We start from the raw sequence: 23,139 nt of genomic DNA, 5'->3' as shown, positions 1-23,139 counted from the left end.
GAGAAAAGGAGGGGAGAAAGAGAGAGAGAGAAAGACACAAATCAAAAGAGAGAGACAGAAAGACACTACAAGCAACTGAGACACTTCTGCTCTGTGCCTGATGTCCATCAGATACTGTGCTTTTAGAAGGATTCAATACAGTGTGTCAGTGATTCTGAGAGGAGATTCACTCAGAGCTATGGAGGACAGATGGAGTCAGATGGAGGAACATCATCTGATGAGTGGGGGAGAAGAAGGAACCGTTTAATATGAAGCACGAACAATTTAGGAGCCAAGAGGGAACTGATATTCAACAAACGTAAAGCAACAGGATCCAGGACAACTCTGGGGCATTTAGAGGAAAAGGTCTGTCTCTGCAGTGTGTTTGAGGGCAATGGGTTTGTCTCTGAGGGGGTACTTAGAGGAAGACATCTGTTACTGAACGGTATTTAGAAGAAGGGCTCAGTCACCAGGTGGTATTTAGAGAGACAGATTTGTCTCTGGGGGTATTTAAATAAAAAGATCTTTCTCATAGGGGACATTAGATGAAAACTCTTTCTCAGGTGGGATATTTAGATGGAGATATCTTTCTCAGGGGTGGATAGTTAAACAGCTCTTTATTAAGAGATATTTAGAAGAAGATGTCTTCCTTTGTGTGGTTGGGGTAATGAATGAATGAAGAGGTCTTTCTCAGGGGGTATTTAGAGGAACAGGTATTGTCTGGGGTATTTAGATGAACAGGATTTCTTAAGGGGATATTTCCATAAACAGGTCTTTTTGAGTGGGTATTTAGATGAAGGAGTCTTTCTCTGGTGTATCTAGATGAAGAGGTCTTTCTCAGGTGGTATCTAGATGAAGATATCTTTGTCATGGGGGTGTGTAGAAAGAGAGATCTTTCATAGTAGGTATTTAGATAAAGATGTCTTGCTTGGGGGTATTTGGATGCATAGATCTTTTTGAGTGGGTATTTAGATGAAGAAGTCTTTTTCAGGTGGGTTAGTAGATCATTTTTAGGGATGTACTTTGATGAAGAGGTCTCTCTCGAGTGGGTTACTTAGATGAGGATGTCTTTTTTGGGGGGTATGTAGAGGAAGAGTTCTTTCTCATGGTGCATTTATAAGAAGCAATCTTTCTTGGAGATAATTAGAGGAAGAGGTTTCGGGGTTGGGGGGGGGGTTGTATTTAGATGAAATGGTCTCTCTCATGGGGTATTTAGATGAAGAGGTCTTTCTCAGGTGGAAAAGCTGTCACCGGGGACCAAACAACCAAGATTCTAGAGAAAGAAATTTAGAAGAAGGGATCTGTCTCTGGGGGTTAGTTATAAGTAGAGGTCTTTTTCTTTTGAGGGGTATTTATAGGAAAGGATGTTTCTGGGGGACATTTCTGGACACTGGGGGTGCTGGGGATCTATTCTAAACGCTGGATAAATTTGTATTTTGGAGATTTCAGTAGACAATTTTAGCACAAAGATTTGTCAGGGACTTGAGGAAGACTTCTAGTTACAAGGTACGTATTTGCAGGAAAACCTCAGACTCTGGGAGGTATTTAGAGGGGCATTTAGTTGGATAGATCTATCTCTGGGGCAGATTTGCGTTTCTCTGTAGGGAATTTAAAGGAAAGCACTTGCTTATCTCTTAGGACTACACGGAGTAACGAGTCTATCTGTGCAATATTTTGGCAATACTGTCTATCTCTGGGGTATACAGAGGAAGAGGTCTGTCCCTGTGGCGTAGATGTGTCTGCAGGGTATGTAACTGGAGGAAAGACTCTCTCAGTAGGGCATTTCTGAGAAATTATATGTGTCTAGGGTATTTAAATGAAGACGTCTGACTCTCAGGGGGTAGCTGGATGAACTGACTGTATTTAGAGAAAGACAGGAGGGATTTCTAAGAGGGATTTTTATTGGTGGTATTTACAAGAAATTACCTCTTTATAAGGTATTGAGATTGAGGGAAATTGAGGGGAAAAGTCTATCTTTAGGGTTTATTTAGAACAGAGCCCTAACTTTAAGCAAGATATTAAGGAGGATTGGATAAAGTGTCTGAGACATATTTCCATGAAGAGCTGTCCCTGTCTCTGGGAGGTGTTTCAGGGACAAATCTGACTCTGACTCAAATCTGAGGTCTGTCCTTTGGGGAGTATTTAGAAGAAAGGTTTGTTTTGTGGGGTTTTTAGAGGAGGTGGTCTGTCTCTCTGGGAAAAGGGGTTCTGTAGGGTATTTTGGAGATGGTGTTTGGGTTATTTACATGAAAAAGTATTGCTAGAGTATTTGGTGGATAGAGTTTGTTAAAAAGGGGGGAAATATTAAGGCAAAAGTCAGTCTTTGAGGGGATTTAGAGGGCAGGAAAGGTAGAGTATATTCTACCTAGTGTCAGTATGTGGAGTATTTAGCAAAAAATGTTCTGTCTCAAGAGTGTAATTAAAGGAAAAGTTCAAACTCTGACATGGTATTTAGTGAAAAGATTATCACTATAGAATTTGGATGTTGTGGTCTAGCCACAAAGTTGAGGATGAAGTCTCTAGGAACTCAAAAGATTAAATTTTTCTCTCAGAGGTATTTATGAGATTTTTGTGGGGTATTTGTCTCTAGGAGCATTCAGAGAAAGAGATCTGTCATTAGGGGAATTTTGAGAAACAGGGTCTTGTGGGGTATTTAGAGAAAAGATTAGAACTGCAAGATCTGCTTCCCCCCTTCTGGAACCATCTATGTGTATAGGGGCAAATCTCTCTCTGATAGTATTTCGAAATGCAGATTTGTTTCTGGGAGGCATTTAGTGGAAGTGGTCTGACTCTAAGGGGTATTTGGAGGAATTGTGTCTCTCTGTGGGGTGATTATTGTCTCCTCATTTCTAGAGCAGATCTGCTTCTCTTGCCAGGAACCAACTGTGAACTAACTTAGAGGGCAAGTCTGTCTCTGGTAGTATTTCAAAATACAGATGTGTTTCTTTGAGGTGTTTAGTGGAAGAGGTCTGAATTGAAGGGGTATTTTAGAGGAACTTGTGTCTCTCTTTGGGGCAATTCTTATCTCCTCATCTCTGGAGCAGATCTGCTTCTCCTGACGGGACAGGTTCTTCTTTAGGGGGCAAAGCTGTTTCTGGTAGTATTTTGAAGTAGAGATTCATTTCTGGGAGGTATTTAGTGTAAGATGTCTTACTCTAAGGGGTATTTGGAGGATGTTGTGCTTCTCTGTAGGGTAATTCTTATCTTCTCATCTCTGTAGCAGATCTGTGTCTCTGCTGTTTGGACTGGCTCCTCTTCCTGCATGGATCAACTTCGACCTGACCATTGACCTTTGACCTCTGAGTGACTTTTTTGGGGGAATTGGCACAAACAAAACCTCGACTCTTGTTGAGCACAGAGCCTCTCTACCCACAGGTATGGAGCAAGAGAGTCGTCAAGGAATTTAAGCAAATAAAGAAAACTTTTGTACTCATTTTCCTGGTAATGAAAGTCAAATACACATTCTTTTGGACTGAAAGAAAGATGGACCATATTGCCTGACCCATCTGAATTCTATTCTAATAACACTGAAGTTAACAGTTATTAACATAAAACGCGCAAGCTACGTGCCTATGCAGAAATGCACACTTTTCATTTGCAGTACAAACAAGAATCTTCAGAATTTACAAAATAATTAATACAGCAAGATTTAACACTACAATGCAAAGTACTACAACAACTTCCTTTATAAAAAATAAGCAAACAAACAAACAAACAAACAGGTAATCTAACTAGCATTATCCAAAAGATAGCTAGAGCTAATAAATCAGTTTAATCTCTGAATCTTGGGGGGAATCTTGGGGGTATTTTTGTATAACTTAATGTCTCTACATTGCATTGATTAGGCTCTTACATACGAAAATGGATAGTTAGCTAACTTAATGTCTGTGAGGAATTGGTGGTGGTGGTGGAGGGGGGGGGGGGATGTCGAATCTGTCTCTGGTATTATTTAGTTTTGCATGTTTTTTTGTGTGTGTAGCTAGATTTTTGGTGTCTGCCAGGATGAAACTGGTCCCCCACCCTGTTATTTGGAGTCATCATACCCCATGACAATTGTTTGCAATTTGACCACTGAAGAGTGTGTGTGTGAGAGAGAGAGAAAGAGTGGGAGAGATTCTGCAAATCTGTTCAAAGTAGCTGCGTCTCAGATCTGGTTCGGGTAAGAGGATTAAAACCACAATGCTTTGGGATTTTCCCTCATTATCAAGTGATTCAATCTAGTTATTAATGATTTGATATTAGTAAATAGCACAATCTGCCTTAATTTTGGTGTGTGTGTGTGTGTGTATGCGTGTAGACTCAAAGCACAGCTTGATTGGTTATCTGTGTATGACTGGACAAATGGTTATTAAGTGTATTCAGTGCTGGATATGTCAGGCCCGTCTGCCCACAGTCTCAGCCACAGCTATGCACTGTAACCCTACACACTTTGTCAAACTAAGACCATCTGAGAGACTTACACACTCTTTCTTTTTTTCACTTACAACTGCATCAGGCTGAGTAAGAAAATCTGAGAATGAGAATACACCAGCTTGAGCTGTCACCTCTGCAACGCAATATGTTTGAGCTAAATGTTGTTTTAATTTGAATTTCTAATTATTATTAGTAGATGGTTTTAACTTCAACATAGATTAAGCCCTGGAAGGGTTCGCAGTCCACTGACATGCAGCAAAAAACTGTAGTATCGAAGTATGATGGTCAATAATCACTGGTCACCTCAAGGAACTATATGGCAAAGTTTTTAAACCAATACTGACTATCGCATTAGAATAGCTATAGTTCATAATGCGTTACAGGTTTTTACATTTCACAGTAAGCCTGCTCCTGATATAATGCAAATATTGAAACGTAATCATGACCATCTTCACAAATAACCCTACACACTGTGTCAGAGGTGTGGAATTTAGGAAATGATAATTCTTTGTCTAAGGTTGAACTTTTTAACTATGTGATATATTCGTTTGGCACGTCCGAAAAATTTATGTGATACATGGTGCAATACCGAGATTAACAGTGTGAGCAGTATGTGAAAGCACAATAGTGTTTCTCATTGTCAATTTCTGGTATCGGTACAACAAGAAAAATACTCCTGTTGTCATGACGACATTGATTTAATGGCCTGATATACCGTCTACTTTGGCGCCTCCGATACTGTTTCTAGCATTTTCTCAAGAAACACGTTGTCAACTCCCACCATCATTACTGTTTATCTTGTTGTGATGTGTGAAGTATAACCTCAGTCTTACGTGAGAGCCAACATTAACGTCATGGTAGTGTGGTTCATATCAGTTTATATCAGTTTCTGTCTCACTTTAACTACTTACAATCAAGTGGCCAGAACTTTCTTTGCCAAAATAGACCATCGGGAAAACAAAAAAGAATTTCTTTTGCTTTTTTTTTTTTTTTTTACCAGAAAAGATACATATTAAAGCTAAATTACTAGAAATAAACCTGAAAGTAAATTATATAAAAATGGATTTACTATTATTTCTTTGGCAGATGCTTTAAGGGATAAATTCACAGTGATAAATTCAAATATTTACAATATATTTTTGTGAATCCATTTATTTCTGTAAAGCTGCTTTGTGACAATGTCCATTGTTAAAAGCGCTATACAAATAAAATTGAATTGAATTGAATTGAATTTAATGTAACAGGAATTAACAAGCACGGGATGAATGGGTGCGAGTAGCATTTTGTAAGTCAATTTGGATAACAGCGTCTGTCAAATGACTAAATGTAGATGTAAATAGGGTACTGGTTATATAAACAATAGTGGGTGTAATAATTTGGATTATTGTATCTTATCATTAGGTTCGATATGTCTGCATATTACACAATACATTCAACAGACTGACTAATAAATTAGGCTACATGCTATAAAATTCCTGCTTTACCAAAGCCCTATTTTTTTATGAGCTAATATGCTAGTATACTAGTATATTAGCGTATTAGCTCAAGAGAAACAACAATGGCTTCGGTGAGCAACAAGCAGAAGCTGAAAGATTCGCCCGGATATTTAAGGTCTGGTGTAAGGGAACACTTTGGCTTCCTGGTAAGTTATGATGCTGACGGCTACTGAAATGTTACGTCAAATATGTGTACCATACACTGGAGCTAATACCAAAGACACATCTGTCAATGAGTTACACACACACACATACACACACACACACACACACACACACACATGACTGACCACACACCATCCAGTCACCACACCGAAGTTGATTATTTTCCTGTCACAGCACATCCCAAAGTGTTTTGTTCCTCTTATACCACAGCAATTTAGCAACAATGACATGTCATACTTTTTATCTGTTTATAGTTACATTTAATGTTGTGGAAAACATGTTAACACTCACGGTATAGCACGTATAAGCAGCTATTCCTTCACCAGCATCTCTTTTTTCTCTCTGTCTGGTAGGTAGACCTGATAAAATAGCCACTGAGCCAAAATACAGCAGAAAACTCCATTCACTATCCAACCATTGACTACACACCACCCCAGTCACTGATTATTTTCCTCCAACAGCTCGCTCCTAGTGTTTTATTCCTTACATGCTACAGAGTCATTGTTCTGATGGTGGAATTTGACAAAAATATTTTTAAAAAATGTTAAAAGTGGCCATTTGAGTATCAGAATCTCTATTAAAACCCATCATGCTTGTACCTGATTTACTTTTTTGTGAATTTTTTAAATAGTTTTTTTTCTAATTTAGCCAAAACTTCTGCTTTCTTTTCAGTCTATTCTGCACTTCAGATCATTTTAAACAGATCACTTTTCTAGATACTTTATCTCTTTTCTTTTTTTCCACTTTTCTGAGCCATAGTCTGGTCGACACGTTAGGAAGATGTTTAGGGGAGATGTTTAGGGAAGATGTTTAAGGAGAGTGTCCAAATCGCCCGCGGCGCACCTTACACATTTTGTTATAAGTGTGAGACGACTGCAGTGGCATCAGCACTAGTCGGAGCAGCATCCCTAAGAGGAGGTAATTACATGGTGGAAGGATTAAATCTAACTCTTGTTGATGTTTTTCCATTCGTTGCTAATTCAGTTTGTTATTTTCCTGCATGTGTGTATGCATACTTGTAGAAAAGCACTCAAGTGCTCACACCACTTATTTGCGGTTTTGCTTCAAAGTGTTTTTATGTTCACCCTGCATGTGTTATGCCAGTAATAGGAGCTCGGAAGTGCTAACTTGCATGCTGGTATCAGCGCTCAGAGATGTGGGTTGTGTGCACGTGTGTAGGACATGCTGGTATTTGCGGCTTGTGGTTTCCGAGCTGTAAAAAGTCAAACAGTTCCTGGTAATGAATTTCCGCTGGGTTTGTGCTTAGCGCTGCATGTGTTTATTATCATGGATCATTTAAATAGAGGAGATTGCTTAGTTCACTTTGTTTTCTACCGACTCTATTTAACCATGTTGAACTTTCCAATAGTCTTGTCTACAAACACACAGTAACACTGCCTGCATATGAAGACAAAGCCTAAACCATTAGACATAAAAAAGAGCCTTAAATCTCAGACCCTTACAATGTTCTCTGCTTTAAGAAAACCCCTAAAGCCTGCAATCCATTTATTACATACTAGCTCTTCAAGGACCCCCCCCTTTTTTTTTTTTTTTTGACTAGTGTACACATAGATCCTCTGGAATGTCAGATGGAGCACCTTTTCCATTTTCCAGGTATGAAATATGGCAGAGTGTTGACATGCTTGAAGGATTATGCTAAGTGCTCGACTAATGGAAACGATCCTGACCTGTCAGTGTGTGCTTAAGAGGAAAGTGACCTCTAGAACAGCTGCCCCATCACTCTATCCATTTTGACATTATGCTCAGCAAAATGAGTTCTCCTTAACCTCAGCACAGATTCCATCAGGCCAAAGGGATTGCCTCATTAACATTTAGATATACATTATTAATGTGGCAAAATTCAATAGAAGTATAGAGATATTGCTAACATTTTGCATTAATGGTAACTGATAACCATAAACCTCACCATTAACACATCATCAATAACATTAATTGTACTAATTGATAATTTTAATAATAAACCAGATAAACCAAATTGCATGAACCAATTTTCTACCACCAATGAGTAAAATTAACGCACAGTGACAACCAGCGTGAGCAACACCTTACTGAATGTTTGTGCTTGTTAGCTGGAAAACCTCAGAACTGAATTAGTCCTGTTTGTTAGAGATAAATTTATACATTTAAATTAAATACATTTATATCCAGATTTCTGTAAAGCTGCTTTGTGACAATGTCCAATGTTAAAAGCGCTATACAAATAAAATAAAATTGAATTGAATTCTAGTATTAACACCTTCAGAGACAAGAGTTTAGTAAATGATCAACTTTTGCTAATTTCTATTGACTTATTTTTAGTAATGGATTGAATACTCATTAATCAATTACTGATTGTAGTTAGTTAACATTTAAACATCACTTAATTTATGCACTTGGTGAATGATTTATGCTGAAGTTCATGGTTTGTTAAGTAAGAAATAAAACCTGAGAAGGTGTGTTGTTATAGGAAATATTCAGTGTCAGTGTGTTGTGTTTAATTCCACAGTCATTTTTGCTTAATGTACTGTATGAATGATATATACATATTTTATCCAGTTGAGGTTGCATTTAATGCTGTTGGATGTCCTCAGAATCGTTTTTCTTTCTCATGAATTCAATGAGAAAAAAAAATGCAGTTTGTCATGTTACGGAAACGGAAATCTGTGTATCCTGAGGATTTAAATTTAAATTTGCAGCTACACTACTGTCAGAGCTGCTGTTAGGGAAAATGAATGAAATCACCTTCTGAGAAATCAGAATCAAGAATCTGTGGTTAAAATGTAAACTGATGAAGTTAAATAAAATTAGTTAACCTTAATATAATGAGTTACTGAGATATTAAAGGATCAGATGAAGAACCAAGCTAAGCACAAACAAACATAAGAGATGGCATGCTTTCTAAACCTAAGCCAGAGCTTTTTTTTTTGTTTTTTTTTGTGCATGACTGTACATAATGTTTTTGATCATTTCCAGTCCTCAGTCTGAATCTCTGTGCTGGACTGTGTTTGATTTCAACTGGAATGACTTTCTCTGAAGGAGTTACTTGCAGTTATTAAATTACTTGATAAACCATGCACAAGAGCTAATTAACCCATAAAAAGTCTATAAAAGACCCCCAGTGTCTCGCTGTGGTTTCTGTATGTGAGGAGTCACTGCTGAACTTCCCACGTCCGGCTCTAATACCCTTCATATGGCTCTCTCTCTCTCTCTCTCTCTGTCTCTCTCTCTCTCTCACAGACTGTTTATGTGTCCGTGGCGTATCTCGGTGCTGGTGTAAGCAAAGCTCTAATTATTTTTCCCTTTCACGCCACAGACAGAAAAGCCCACTTCCTGCTGATCTCACGGTTCCGAGGCTGCTTGGCTTTGATGGGTTCTCATGTTTATTGGCACAGGGAACACTGGGGCTTCTGAGGGAGTAAACAGCAGTAATGCTGACTGAGACATGGGATAGAGACAAAGATGATTAATCTGTCACTGGCTCAGTCGGAGACCTGAGCAATTGGATTCTGCTGTTGTTTGGAACAGGAATATTTCACTCAAAAATATTTTGATTGATCAAAGCATGCTCAGACTTTTCTTATGGGGTTTATTAATGGGATCATGCCTTGTTAGGTTTCAGTCACTGTTCCAAGATACCAAGCTACAACCCTAAACCTGTCTCTTATGTCTCTTACGTCTATTTCTAACATTTCATACAAGTTGACTTGTTTGAATAATGTTGAGGAATAGTGTTGATAGACATAAAGAATACAGTATATAAGAAACAAATGAATACTTATGGGCCTTAAGGCTGAGGCTGTACATAAAAGAAACTGCAAATGCTACAGCAAGCACAAATCCTATGCATGATGGAACTCTTTTTTTGTCCTTTGTCAAGCTACAATTTAGAAACAGCAACAACACCAACAAAATTGAACAACTGTAATACACATAATTTATATATCATCTTTCATACATTTAAAAAAGCAACTCAAAATGTTAAGTAAAAAAAAAGAGAAAGAAAAGAAACAAAATCCAAAGTAAAAGAAGCAAATAATGTGTGATAAAGTTACTGTTAACAAATCAAAGTTGATTATTTTCCAATAACATCATGTCCCAAAGTGTTTTATGTATCTTATACCACAACAACACTAACATTTTTTATTAAAGAATGATATATCACACTTTCTATTCATAGTTATCCATTTATAGTTATATTTAATATTATCGAACATCCACAAAACAAGTACTGAAATTGGAGACTCCTTCCATAAATGATAAAGAAACATTTCCTTACAGAAAACTTCATCACATCAACAAGTAAAGGTTTTCATTTTTGTTAAATAACGTTATTTTTTTATTAGCTTATGTACAGCGTCCGTTGTATGAACCTGTCAGAGCTGCTGTTATAAAAAATTAATTGACACTTTCTGACCAATCAGAATTGAGAATTCAACAGAGATGTGGTATAAAAGTTAAATGCTGAAATAAAAAAATGTTTTGTGAAAAGGCAGTGTTTTTTTTTTTTACTTGCTGATAGATGGAGTCTGATGAATGCTAATTGGCAATGTCTTCCAGATGTTTGGTGCATAAAAGCAAAAAGCCACTTCACCACAGGGTTTAAGGATTATATGTGGGTTATGTAGTAGGTTAACACTGAAGGATCATAATATTTTTGGTGTACAGTTTATCAGATATTCAGAGAAGTATGAGTGTGTTATTCCATTAAGAGATTTAAAAACTAGTATTAAAATGTCATATTTAATTCTAAAAGAATGATCTCAATGCCTATTTCATGCATTATAAGTATTAAAATTCTAGGAGGTTCTCATCCATTCTTTCTCTGTTTCTCAGTAGAATGTTCTGGAAACTGGCCTTCCCTGCCATTCTGGCCTGCACCCTCTGTGCATCCATGGAAACCAAGAAGCTCCGCCCAAGAGGCTCCATCCCCTCCCCTTACAAGCTCAAAGGCAATGAGCTGTTGTCTTCATCTTCCATCTCACTATCATCCCTGCCTCAGCAACCTCCATCAAAACGGCACAAAGGCAAACAGGAAGTGCTGCTGTCGAGTCGTGAGGCGCTGGTGGTGACTGAGAGGAAGTACCTGAAGAGCGACTGGTGTAAAACACAGCCACTGAGGCAGACTGTTAGCCTGGAGGGATGCGTGAGTCAAACCATCATCAACCACTTCTGTTACGGCCAGTGCAACTCCTTTTACATCCCACGACACCTGGCCCCCGCAAATGGGCGCCATGGTCGGAAAAGGACGCCGAAGTCCAACTACGGTGCTTCTTTCCAGTCCTGCGCTTTCTGTAAACCTCACCGGATCTCCACCCTAACGGTGCGGCTTCACTGTCCCAGGTTACAGCCACCGTACCGGCATCGGAAGGTCCAGCGCATTAAGGAATGCAGGTGCATGTCGGTCAGCATCAATGACACCCACTGACCAAGGGGTTCGTCGGATCAGCGGAAATTGTTCTCAATACAACAAATGGAGCCTGTTCTTAGTGAACAGACATGCTATAGATATTATAGATATAAAGACAGAAGAGAAGAGATGCCCAAAGATACCTTGAACTGATATCTAGATGGATATAATTCAGTCAGACAGGAAATGGATTTAAAGTCTGGCAATGTGAAGAAGCAATATGTACACCATACATTCGATATGTACACCATACATTCGATATGTACACCATACATTCAATATGTACACCATACATATGTACACCAAACATTCAATAATAAGTAACAGCTGACTTTCTAAACAACATAACTTTGCTTAATGGAGTGCTATCAATTGGTAAAAAGAAATTTACATTTACTTATTGGCAGACTCTTTGGTCCAAAGTGATTTACAACTGAGCTGGGAAGATGAGGGTTAAAAGTCTTGCTCAAGAACCCAACAGCTTGACAGCATTGGGATTCGAACTCACAACCTTCCAATCAGTAGTCTAACTCCTGAGCCTTAGACTTCACATCAAGCACGGACAATGGAATGCTGATTATTTTACTGGTGTCATGGTAAAACCTATAGTTTGGTGAAGTACTAAACCTATAGTTTGGTGAAATCCCTCAGAGACATGTTCTAGCTAAGAAACCCAAAAAAAAACAAAAACAAAAACCCAATGATTAGATCTGCCCATCGTACCACTTCCTGGTCATGTGAACTTACCTCGTTCAAAGGAAATATTGTTACAAAGTCTATGAGTATATGGACTGTGGAGTGTGAAGGTCAAAATTTCAAACAATCACAAGAGATGAGATTAGATTCTACACAATGACACCTTGAATTAGCACTAATTCTAACTATTTTCCAATTAATATTGGTAAATTAGTGCTGCCAAACATCCATCTTAGATCAATTCAGGCCAACAGAAGACTGGTCAAGGCTCTTACCAAATTGATGTCATAGCAAAATCTACTTTGGTGACATAAATAAAAGAACATTGTTATAGACGTTATGGATTTCAGGATACAGGATTCGTCCTGACGGACACACTGTAGCTGTGAAACCAAAGACATCGGGACAAGATTCTGTCCATTATACCACTACTTGGCACCTTGAACTGATTTTGGGGCTGACTGTCAATGTGAATATTGTGCACCAATATGATCTATCAGGCATTTTAAAAAGAAATGACAGTTGCTGGAAAAATAGCAATACTGGTACACATATATATTGAAGTTTATTATAGTTATTATTTACAAAATATAAATATATACATAAAATTTTATATAATACATCTGTCATTGTATATTGTACAGAAAACTGTATGTTTCAGTAAAAACAAACCTGAATTTATTTACATGGTCTTCTGGTCAGTTTGTTGTTTGTGTACACACACATACACATTGTGTACATTGTGTATATACCACAGGACAAATGTATGGACGTGTCAAAGCCATTAACCAACACAGCACATGGCAACATCTACTTTAGCAATTATTCCCCAAAATATATTCCAGTAGTTTCCAGCCATGTACTCTCACCCTGATGTACTTTATAGGAAGATCCTTGATGCTCTTTGTTGATAACACTGCCTTACCTTGACTGTTCATTATTAGTTTTACTGTTTATAAAAAGTCCTAATTCAACATTCAGCTAGTCAAGGCTTCAGAAAAATTGGAAAATGAGAATCGCATGTATTTACAAAAATAAATTAAGAATCAGATGCACACTCCTGCTGCAGAAATGAACAATATTAATATTGCTTTCACTTTGGGTCTGTGCTGTATTCAATACAACGTTGATATCTTTACATGGATTCTATTTGTAAATCTTTTAGCTTCAAAAATGAAAAAAAAAAAAGTTTTAAAAAACAAAAAAAGCAAGGTTAATTTAATAAAATAAATACAGCTTAATGTTATTCTGCTTATGTTCTCAGGTTTATAGAAAACACATTATTAAACTGAAAAGCATGTAATATTTACATGATTTACACCAATTAGACAATAGGCCTAATTATTTCTTTTTTTTTTTAAGGGGAGGTAACATATTCAGATTGATTTTTGGAAGACACCAGCAAGAAGGGCATTTGACCTTTTTTAATGTTTGTTACAAAATGTACATAAATGCAGAAAAGCTGTTTGAGAACATTCTTTATTGTAGTGCGAACGGAAAGTGAAAATACTAATATGTTAAGACAGCGTGGTGTGATGACCCATAGTTACTGTTCCCACACTGCAGCTGATTATTTTCCAATAACAGCACATCCCAAAGTATATTATTCTTCTTATACAACAGCAATTATGTATTTTAAATTTATTAAAGAATGACATTATACATTTTATCCATTTATAGCTACATTTTATGTTGTGGAACATCCACGAAACAAGTTACTTCCTGTTTACATGTACATCAAAGCAGTAAACAGTTTTTCTCTCAAAAGTCTCTATTTTTTCTCTCTTCATGAATTAGTTACTTGTATTAGTGACTATAGAAACAAACAGATTAAAATAAACCTGTGATTTGGATTACAGCTGTGCTTCTGTCAGAGCTGTTTTTATAGAAATTGAATCAACACCTTCTGACCAATCAGATTTGAGAATTTAACAGGGCTACGGTATAATATAAAAAGCTATACAGTATATAATATCTAATATTCCATTCATTCAGAAGGTTTCTTATCTAGTATGTTACACATGAACACTTCCACGACTATATTTAGGACTATAGATATGTATATTTTCTATTGATTTGATAAAGTGTTAATGTTAATGCATATTTTGTTTGTTTAAATGTACTTTTTGAATATTTGACCACCATGTTCATAATGACTTGATAAATAGTTTTAGCTGTTTAAGTATTGTCTTTAACCAGTGCTTCCCAATGTGACTGTAGGGATGTTAGTCTAAAACAAACTGAAGGACTTCCTTTTCAAACGATTAGCTAAACCAAGTGAGATTAGCGAAATGAGTAAGAACTGTAGTAAAACAAAACGCTTCATTTTATGAATGTGCGAGCAACATGCCAGACATTTTTATTGTCTTCCCATCATAAATAACAAAGTTCCAGTGTACAGTTTCAGCAGAAGTGATAAATTGGTGAAAAAAAAAGAAGAATAAAAAAAAAACCACATCAACTGCTTTTGCAGATTTCTAGCTCTGAGAAAAAGTTTATTAATAAGAGTTCATTGTGACTTTACTTTATAAAATGGCTACACTCTTATTGTCATTCGCTTCACAGGTCAGTGTTTCTCATTCCAGTTTGGTCTGACTGCTGATTCAGCTCAACGGCTAATGATCTAGCTCAGCATGCATTTAATCAGGACAGAAAATGTTTAACAGCTTCAGATCAAAGCTTCAGATCTTCTGCCCCAGTTTGGCTTTCTGTCAAACAACAGAAACGACTGGGATGTGTTATTTGTATTTAGTAACAGAAGAAAAGATGACCATCTGTGATTAATGATCATTAAAACCTATTTGTCTAGTTCATGCAAGATTCTAACAGAATTCTCAAACGCAGGTCGCGGAGTTTACTCCAGTGTTTACTCGCTCCTATCTGCACATGTGCGTTTGAGTGCAAAAGTTTGCATACCTTTAGTATGAAATGATAACAACAAGACATTTAAATGTAAATTTGGGTTCATAAATGTTCAAAAGCTCAACAATGAACATGAATGATTGTAGGTTGATCCAAAAAGTCAACAATGAATAACATGTGGTGTGGCTCGAAAAGAACAAAATAATCAACCACTCTAGTGGCACGTAGAGGCCTGCTGATTGGTTAGACAGTGCTGGATGTGGAATATTCTGAGTGGACAATGCCAAGAGAGAACCTACCCACCAGGGAAACAGGGAGATGAATGGACGGAAACCCGTCTCCAAGCCCAGTGCTGTGAATTAGCATAATCCAGCCAACTTAGCCTGTTCCGTAGTGGTATCTTGAGGGAAACCACTTAACCACACTAGCAGCACATAGTCACAGGCCCACTGGCTGGTTAAACAGCAGGGGATATGAAATACTCAGAGGAGATAGTGCCAAGAGGGAACCTGGCTCTTCATGAAAAATGAGAGGTGAGTACCAATACTAAGCAACAAAACCGAGCAAGTTCTTAATGAAGTAAACAGTGAAGTAAATGCTGCGAATAAGGTGAGCAATGGTAACAAGAAAAAGGCAACTTGCAGCTGTCAGGTGCCAGAATTCTGTAGTGTATCTGTAGTCGCAAGGTGTTTATAAAATACACTCACCATGCTAGAAGAGATGAGAAGATTAGCTGTAGCTCTGACTGTTACACAGATACGTAGCTCCATATTACGTATATGAGGTACATGGAAACATCTTTTTCTTTTCAGTCAGAATGACTGTTTTCACATTGTTTGTTAAACTTACTTAATGTATTTGTGTTTTTCTAAATGAGAGATGTATATAATAATAATAATAATAATAATAATAATAATAATAATAATCTAGCTCACATATTTATGCTGTAGCAAATTTTCAACAGGAAAATATTACAAATAAATGAACATGTACTTCTTTTTTATAGAGAAAGTAAATGCACCCAAAGAGGAGGCAAACTTTTGCATTCAACTGCACATATTTTCTTATATTCATAATGAAATAAAACCTAAACAAAATAAAACCTTCCAACACAAAGCGACATAAATTGAGAGTTCTAGCAGAAAATGTGTCAAATCTCAGTATTTTCATTACATCTGCATTGTTTACAACACGTTCCCATGACAACCGTTCGTTTTACAGAGTGAAAAGGGAGAACCATTACGGTGGCCACGTGTCACTGTGTATAGACGGATATCATCAGCTATTTGTCTTTAATGTGTATATCTCTGCTCATTACACACCACACTTAGACTTAAGTTGATTCAGGTGTGTTAAATGAGACAAAATTATAGACTCCACATCTGTGAGTCTCTATTCATGTTCTATAAATATCCAAGGTCAATACAAATGCAGGAATATAATATATTTTATATTTCATTAGCAAAATCTGGCACAGTTTTCTGAATTAAAAAAAGCCACTCACCATTCCGGAGGCGTGTTTGGGTTTGACGGTGTAGGCCGCTCTTTCTCGTGTCTGTCTGATCGTCTCTTCGGCTGCTTTTAACCTGAAAACGCAGCAAATTCAACATTTTATTCCTGAAGGTTTATTCCTGTCACATCTGAACTGGTGGAAGATGTTTTTATGGCCTCTAAATTTAAAAATAGTGTTCCAGAGAACATAAGGAACGCCATCTCAATAAAGTGTTGTGAATCCAGATTAAAAACATACTTGTTTAACTTGGCTTGTTCTTACCTCATGAATCTTTAATTTTGTAATATTACTTTTATTGAATCGTAGCTGTTCTAATAGATTTAGAATCAATTCATTAGCAATTGGACTTTGCTTATTTAAGTAAGGAATAACAAAAGTGTGTAATTCTGCTTATACGACCGTGACTTGCCAATGATTATGATTTTTAATTTATTAATGAACAACATGTCACACTTAAAGTAGTAATAGTTTATAGTTACATTTAATATTGTGGAACATCAGCAAGACAAGTTAAACAAGTTCTCTTACATTATAGCAGCTATAAACAGTTGTTCCCTCACCAGTCTCTATTTTTTTTCCTCTTTCTTTAAGTTAATGAGACAAAAAAAATGTTACCAAGAACCTGGAAAGCGTAAACTCTTCTGTCCTGAAGACTTTTCCATGCTGGGAAACGTTCCAAAGTGACTGTTACAAAGTACTGACACTCGAGATTCCTTCCATAAATGTTAAAACAATGTTTCCTCACAAACAAACAAACCTCCTAAAAAACTTTACCATGTCTACCAATGATTATATTCTTTTCTTTGTTAATAATAAAATCTGTTTATCATTAGGCTTAGATTATGTGGATGGTCCTCCATACCAGTCCCTGTGAATAAGCTGTTGCTATAGAAACAATAATATATAAGAACGAGCGTATTAATATAATCGTTGATGTTACAGACGGAACTGCTGAACTGGTATCATGTACTTTATTATATACACAATATTTTGTTTTGAGATTTTAATCTTTTCTCTTCATGTTACTCAACAGGCTGCGAGACCCACCGTTCCTTCAGTAGAAGTTTGTTCTCTCTTTTCCACAGGTCTTTAAAGTCGGAGGAGAACTCGTACCACACAGAGAAGAACGTGTTTGGTGACACCTCCTTTTCCTCTCCTTTAGGTTTCACTGAGAAAAATGCACTCAGCTCCAGGAAGCTGCAAAATATCCAAAAATGATAAATCACTTCAGGAGTAAAACCTGAACGCTACATTCCTCACATTATGGGTTTATGAAACCGACCAGCAGACTTTCAACATGTGAACTGATTTCAAGAATTTAACTGAAAAAATAAAAGACTTGTATGAGCTATAACAGACAGAGCTGTGGTTACGTGAGAGGGATGTGTGCAAACCCAACACAATGCATGCATGAGAACGAAGAAGCACATCATGTTTAAGTTCAAGTTCAATCAAGTTCAACTAGTGCTTTAATGGTACAAGGAAGATTATATAAGATAATAAATAAGTAACGTGCCAACAAAGAGGCTGACCGCAAAATAAAATTTTATTTAAACAAACAAACAAACAAATAAAAGATGACAAATTAGTATCTAGTTAGGGAAAAAAAACCTTATTATTTTAAAGAGATTGTGCTATCTAGTTAGCCTTCTCTGAACATATATTTGGACAATTAACTGAATGTCTACGCTATAAAATAAAAAAGCTGCTCACTCTTTCACTGTAACTTCAACTGTTCATATTATTACAAATTTGCGGTCATACCACCACCCTGACACACACATTCACTGCGTTATGACAGAGACATGCATTCTATATTCACACACACACACACACACACACACACACACACACACACACACACACACACATACACACAATTCAATTAGGTGTGTACCTTTTCTGTGTTTCAGTGAGCTGTTTTTCCTGAGCCTCCAGCTCTGTCCTGGCTGAGAGACAGAGAGAGATGGAGAGAGATGGAGAGAGAGGGAGAGAGAGAGAGAGAGAGAGAGAGAGAGAGAGAGACAGAGAGAGACAGAGAGAGAATTTGCAATTGGAAATACTGTACATAAAACACTAAGACCTGTGTAAGAAATGACAAATTATTAGTGTTATTCAGATTATTGAGTCTGATGAATGTGAACCCATTTAACCCATTTAAATCCAATGATTGGAAACCATAAAGGTTCCACATAGAAAAACTCTAGAACATATGTAAAATATTCTGCACAGAGGAATGTCCAAGATCGTCTACAAGTGTCTTCAACCCTGTAAGTCATTACAGGAAGAGGCTCATGGGGGCAGTCGTGGCCTAATGGGTAGAGAGTCGGACTTGCAACCCGAAGGTGAACCTGAAGGTCGTGGGTTCGAGTGTCAGGTCCGGCAGGGATTGTAGGTGGGGGGAGTGAATGACCAGCGCTCTCTCCCACCCTGAATACCACGACAGAGGTGAGACCCTTGAGCAAGGCACCGAACCCCCAACTGCTCCCTGGGTGCCGCAGAAAAAAAAAAAGGCTGCCCACTGCTCTGGGTGTGTGTTCACAGTGTGTGTGTGTGTGTGTGTGTGTGTGTGTGTGTGTGTGTGTGTGTGTGTGTGTGTGTGTGTGTGTGTGTGTGTGTGTGTGCACTTGGATGGGTTAAATGCAGAGCACAAATTCCGAGTATGGGTCACCATACTTGGCCACAAGTCACTTCACTTCACTTCATTCTGTTATTCTAGCCAACATTAATTGTAGAGATGCCATAATTTTGAAACCAATGTTAGAAAAGAGTTGTGTGAAAGTACAAAAGAATTCCTGTGTATTTCTATGGGGAAAAAATCACTCACTATTCTGCCAAATTATGCTTTTTGTTAATTTGTTATAAAACACACAAACTGTAAACAGTAGATATTACAGGACATCTTGTGGCCTAGTAGATCACCAATAGCAATCAGCAAGAGCTAACATGCAAAAAAACCCTCAGACTATCCAACATTTTCAGAGCTTCAGATACCACTTGCTCAATATCCGTTACTTTTAATTTCCTTTTTAATTTGTGCTCTTTTTCAGGAAGGGTGCCAGTAATTTAAGAGTTGACAGTATTTTAAACAGCAAAGTTTAGTTTGGTATTTCATTTGGTATTTACTATTTAGAAATATGTTGTTTAAAAATGCACAAATAATATTTTAGTTGTTTAGGAAGCCTTTTTTAAAAATGTGATTTTATTTTATTTTGTGTCACCCTGTATGCTTCATTCAAATGGTAACATGTGTGCAGTCCTTAGCATTTTAAGTTTCTTGTTTTGTTTTGTTTTTTTTTTAAGATCTTGGTCCTTCATGCGATATGTTTCTATGTTAGTTCAAAAGAATTCTGTTACTGAGGAATTATAGGGTATTGTTTGAGAAATATAATTGGGCAAAACTGCATATAAATGATGGAATCAAAACTTTGGCGTCTCTGCTAAGATCATTGCTGCGGTTGTGTGAAACCCCTTCAAAGCGCTCGCACACAGGAGAATTAGCAACAAAAGAGTTGAATGAGCACAGACCAAACAATACAGCACCACTGAGTCTCTCTCTTTCTCTTTATTTCCCTCCATGTCTTTCTCTCTGTGGTTAGTTTCAAGCCAGCGGGACTCTGAGACTGCTCCTCTGCCTGGAATTTCACAGTCGCACATGTACAAAACTTTTTTTTTTTCTATGCGTGTGTTCTGTCCATGGCATCTAACTAGCGGCGGGAGAGTGGGTAAAGAGAATCTGGATGAAAGGAAGACAATGATGAGAGACGACGACTCGCCTGGCTAGCACAACACGCCAAGCACATGTGGCTATGGTTATGGACAGATGGACAGAGATAGAGAGAGGAAAATGAGAGAAGGAAAGAGAAGTGTAATGGTGTGTAATGACCGGGACAAACAAATAAAACACCACACACATTCAGACTCTCAGATCTTACAGAATTTCACTTCCGAACAAAACACCCACAGTGGACGACGCTTCAGCCCTGCTGTCGTAGATTATTCCACAAAGTTTTTATTCCACAGCGTGGTTGAATTCTTGAATCTGATTGGTCAGAGGGTGTGCATTATTTTTGTATAACAGCACGGCTCGGACTGTAGTTCCGGCAGTAACATGAACGATAGGCCAATATTACTGCGCTCGTTCTAAAATGTTATTGTTTCTATAGTAACCGCTGATGCACAGGGACTCATAATCTAAGACTACTAATAAACATGATCATTAGTAGTAGATTATTAGTAGAAGAACATACAGTATAATTGTTGATGTGTCAAATGTTTTGTTAGGAGACATTTATTTAAGAATTATGAAAGGAGTCTCCAGTGTCAGCACTTTGTAACAGTAACAGTGCTTTGCAAAGTTTCCCAGCAAGGAAATGTCTTGAGGTCAGAGAAATGTATGCTTTCTGGTTTCTTGATAAAACCAGAGAGAGAGAGAGAGAGAGAGAGAGAGAGAGAAAAGGAGATGTGGGTGAGGGAATAGTTGGTTATCATTGCTACAACGCACGTGAAAAACGGAATTTGTCTCTTATACGCTGCACAACATTAAATTTAACTATAAACTGTTAAAATGTGCAACATCTCATTCCTTAATAAATAAAACATTGTAATCGTTGGCAAATTGCTGTGGTATAAGTGGAATAACGCACCCGAGACCATGTGGTTATATGAAAATAATCCATTTGGGTTGATAAAGGGGTAGTTTCATATAACCATATGATTATACAGCAGCTCTGACTGTAGTTCCAGCTCACAGGTTTTTTATAATAATAATAATAATAATAATAATAATAATAATAATAATAATAATAATAATGTGTTCATTTTAACACATTATTGTTTCTATTGTAACAACTTAGTAACAACCAGTATCACTGGTGCTCCACAGCTAGTGTCAAAGATGCTCCACATAATCTAAGTCTAATAAAAAAGGGAAAAATAGTTTAAGAGATTTACAGTTTATTTAACATTTATGGAAGGAGTCTCCAGTGTCAGTGCTTTGCAGCGGTGTTTTCCGGTTCCTCATTAACATGACAAGCTGCATTCTTTTTTTTTTTTAATTTAAGAGAAAGTGAAGGAACGACTGTTTATAGTGGGTATAATGTAAGCGATAACAGGAACTAACTTGCTTCAAGGATGTTCCATAATAATAATTGTAACTATAAATGAATAAAAAGTAATGTATTTGCATAAATATGTAAAAACATTAGGACATTGGCAGATTGCTGTGGTATGTGAGGAATAAAACACATCAGGATGTGCTGCTATAAGAGAATAATCAATTTTGGAATGAGAACAGTAACAGCTACCATTTTCCAGACAGGATAATCAGTGTGTAATAACTGTTTAAGACCAGACTAAACTCTGGACACCGTTTGTGAACATTATAATGGCAGTGTTTTTCTGGTCATTGGTAAGATTGGCAGGATTATGGATTTATTCCAGTTTATACTGGTTATATGTATTAATATGTATTAATTAGTTTAATAAGTTTGGTGATTTTAGATGGTTCTGCAAGTGTAGCACATCAGCTGCATACAGGATAGTCTTATGGATTGCAGTAGATCGAGTGATGATGCTGTATATTTTCCGATTCTGCCATATCACAGCTGTTTAAGTGAATGAGAACACTGAGTCTAAACTGTTGTGCAAACAGCAACTTTGACCCTGATTTATTTGATTGGCACAAGCAGCAAGACAAGACAAGGGGAAACAACAAAGTGGGCCATTCTCTGAGGAAAGGAAATGAAGAAAGGGAAAATAAGGGATAAAACAAGCGTAGACTGGTCTTCCTCTCAGCACGGTGAAAGAGTGAATGACAGAAGAGATCAAAGGAATGGAGGGAAAGCAGGAGTGATGAAAATGGAGATGAAGAAGAGAGGGCAGAAGAGGACAGGGCTACAGACGGCGCTGCATTTGGAGGGCTGAGAGATGACAGATAAATAACTCAGGAAGAAACACATACACATTTATTAGTAAAGTTGCATGCAGACAGTTTAATGGTGTTGGTGGGTCTCACCAGAGCTGATTATAATTGTGCACTGAGATGAAAATGTGGATGGGTATACACTGATGCCGGTTCACCAGTTGTCCTTTATTGGACCACTTTTGGTAGGTACTAACCACTGCATACCCAGAACACCTGACAAGACCTGCTGTTTTGCAGATGCGCTGACCCAGTTGTCAAGCCAACACAATTTGGCCCTTGTCAAAGTCACTCAGATCCTTACGCTTGCCCATTTTTCCTGCTTCCAACACATCAACTTTGAGAACTGACTGTTCACATGCTGCCTAATATATCCCACCCCTTGACAGCTGCCAGTGTAATGAGATAATCACTGGCTTCCTTTAGCTGCCCGCATACGGTTTAAAACACTGTTGCTTGCCTACAAAGCCAAAAACAGACCAGCAACCACGTACCTGTTATCATTCATCAAAGCCAGCTCTGCACCACACTCCTTTCCAGCTACAAGCATGGCATGATCTGACTTAAGGTATAAGCAAGACATGCATCAAGACTCTTCTCTGTCCTGGCAACCAGGTGGTGGAATGAACTTCCCCTGTCTGTCCAACAGCTATCTGTCACTCACCTCTTCACCAAGCTCTTAAAC

The 23,139-nt window shown here is 37.5% G+C and overlaps 2 protein-coding genes across 4 annotated transcripts in view; one reads left to right on the top strand and one right to left on the bottom strand.

The window, feature by feature from the left end:
• Positions 1–12,178, top strand: grem2a (gremlin 2, DAN family BMP antagonist a). 3 transcript variants are annotated; one of them, XM_053237476.1, is made up of 3 exons: positions 1–345; positions 3,203–3,354; positions 10,887–12,178. In XM_053237476.1, exon 3 carries the CDS (start codon positions 10,891–10,893, stop codon positions 11,476–11,478), a length of 588 nt encoding a protein of 195 aa, XP_053093451.1. In that variant the 5' UTR covers positions 1–345; positions 3,203–3,354; positions 10,887–10,890; the 3' UTR covers positions 11,479–12,178. The 3 variants fall into 3 exon arrangements, with proteins under 3 accessions (XP_053093451.1, XP_026799902.1, XP_026799901.1); XM_026944101.3 differs by having other exon boundaries at positions 3,200–3,354; positions 10,890–12,178; XM_026944100.3 differs by having other exon boundaries at positions 2–345; positions 3,200–3,354.
• A 705-nt stretch (positions 12,179–12,883) lies between these two features.
• fmn2a (formin 2a) overlaps positions 12,884–23,139 on the bottom strand; it is a 204,677-nt gene continuing 194,421 nt past the window's right edge. The window contains exons 17-20 of the mRNA XM_053237474.1: positions 18,429–18,480; positions 17,579–17,728; positions 16,523–16,604; positions 12,884–14,864 (exon numbers count right to left, since the gene is read on the bottom strand). Of these exons, the coding sequence (XP_053093449.1) occupies positions 14,838–14,864; positions 16,523–16,604; positions 17,579–17,728; positions 18,429–18,480 (311 nt within the window). The 3' untranslated portion in view covers positions 12,884–14,837. The remainder of the gene's footprint in view (positions 14,865–16,522; positions 16,605–17,578; positions 17,729–18,428; positions 18,481–23,139) is intronic.

The sequence above is a fragment of the Pangasianodon hypophthalmus genome, chromosome 10 (genome assembly GCF_027358585.1).
Source record: "Pangasianodon hypophthalmus isolate fPanHyp1 chromosome 10, fPanHyp1.pri, whole genome shotgun sequence".
In the NCBI taxonomy this organism is placed as follows: domain Eukaryota; kingdom Metazoa; phylum Chordata; class Actinopteri; order Siluriformes; family Pangasiidae; genus Pangasianodon; species Pangasianodon hypophthalmus.
This window is presented reverse-complemented; position numbering and strand designations above follow the sequence as displayed.

What these genes read in the sequence shown, in the direction of transcription:
- grem2a (XM_053237476.1), top strand. Translation starts at nt 10,891, where the DNA reads ATGTTCTGGAAACTGGCCTTCCCTGCCATTCTGGCCTGCACCCTCTGT.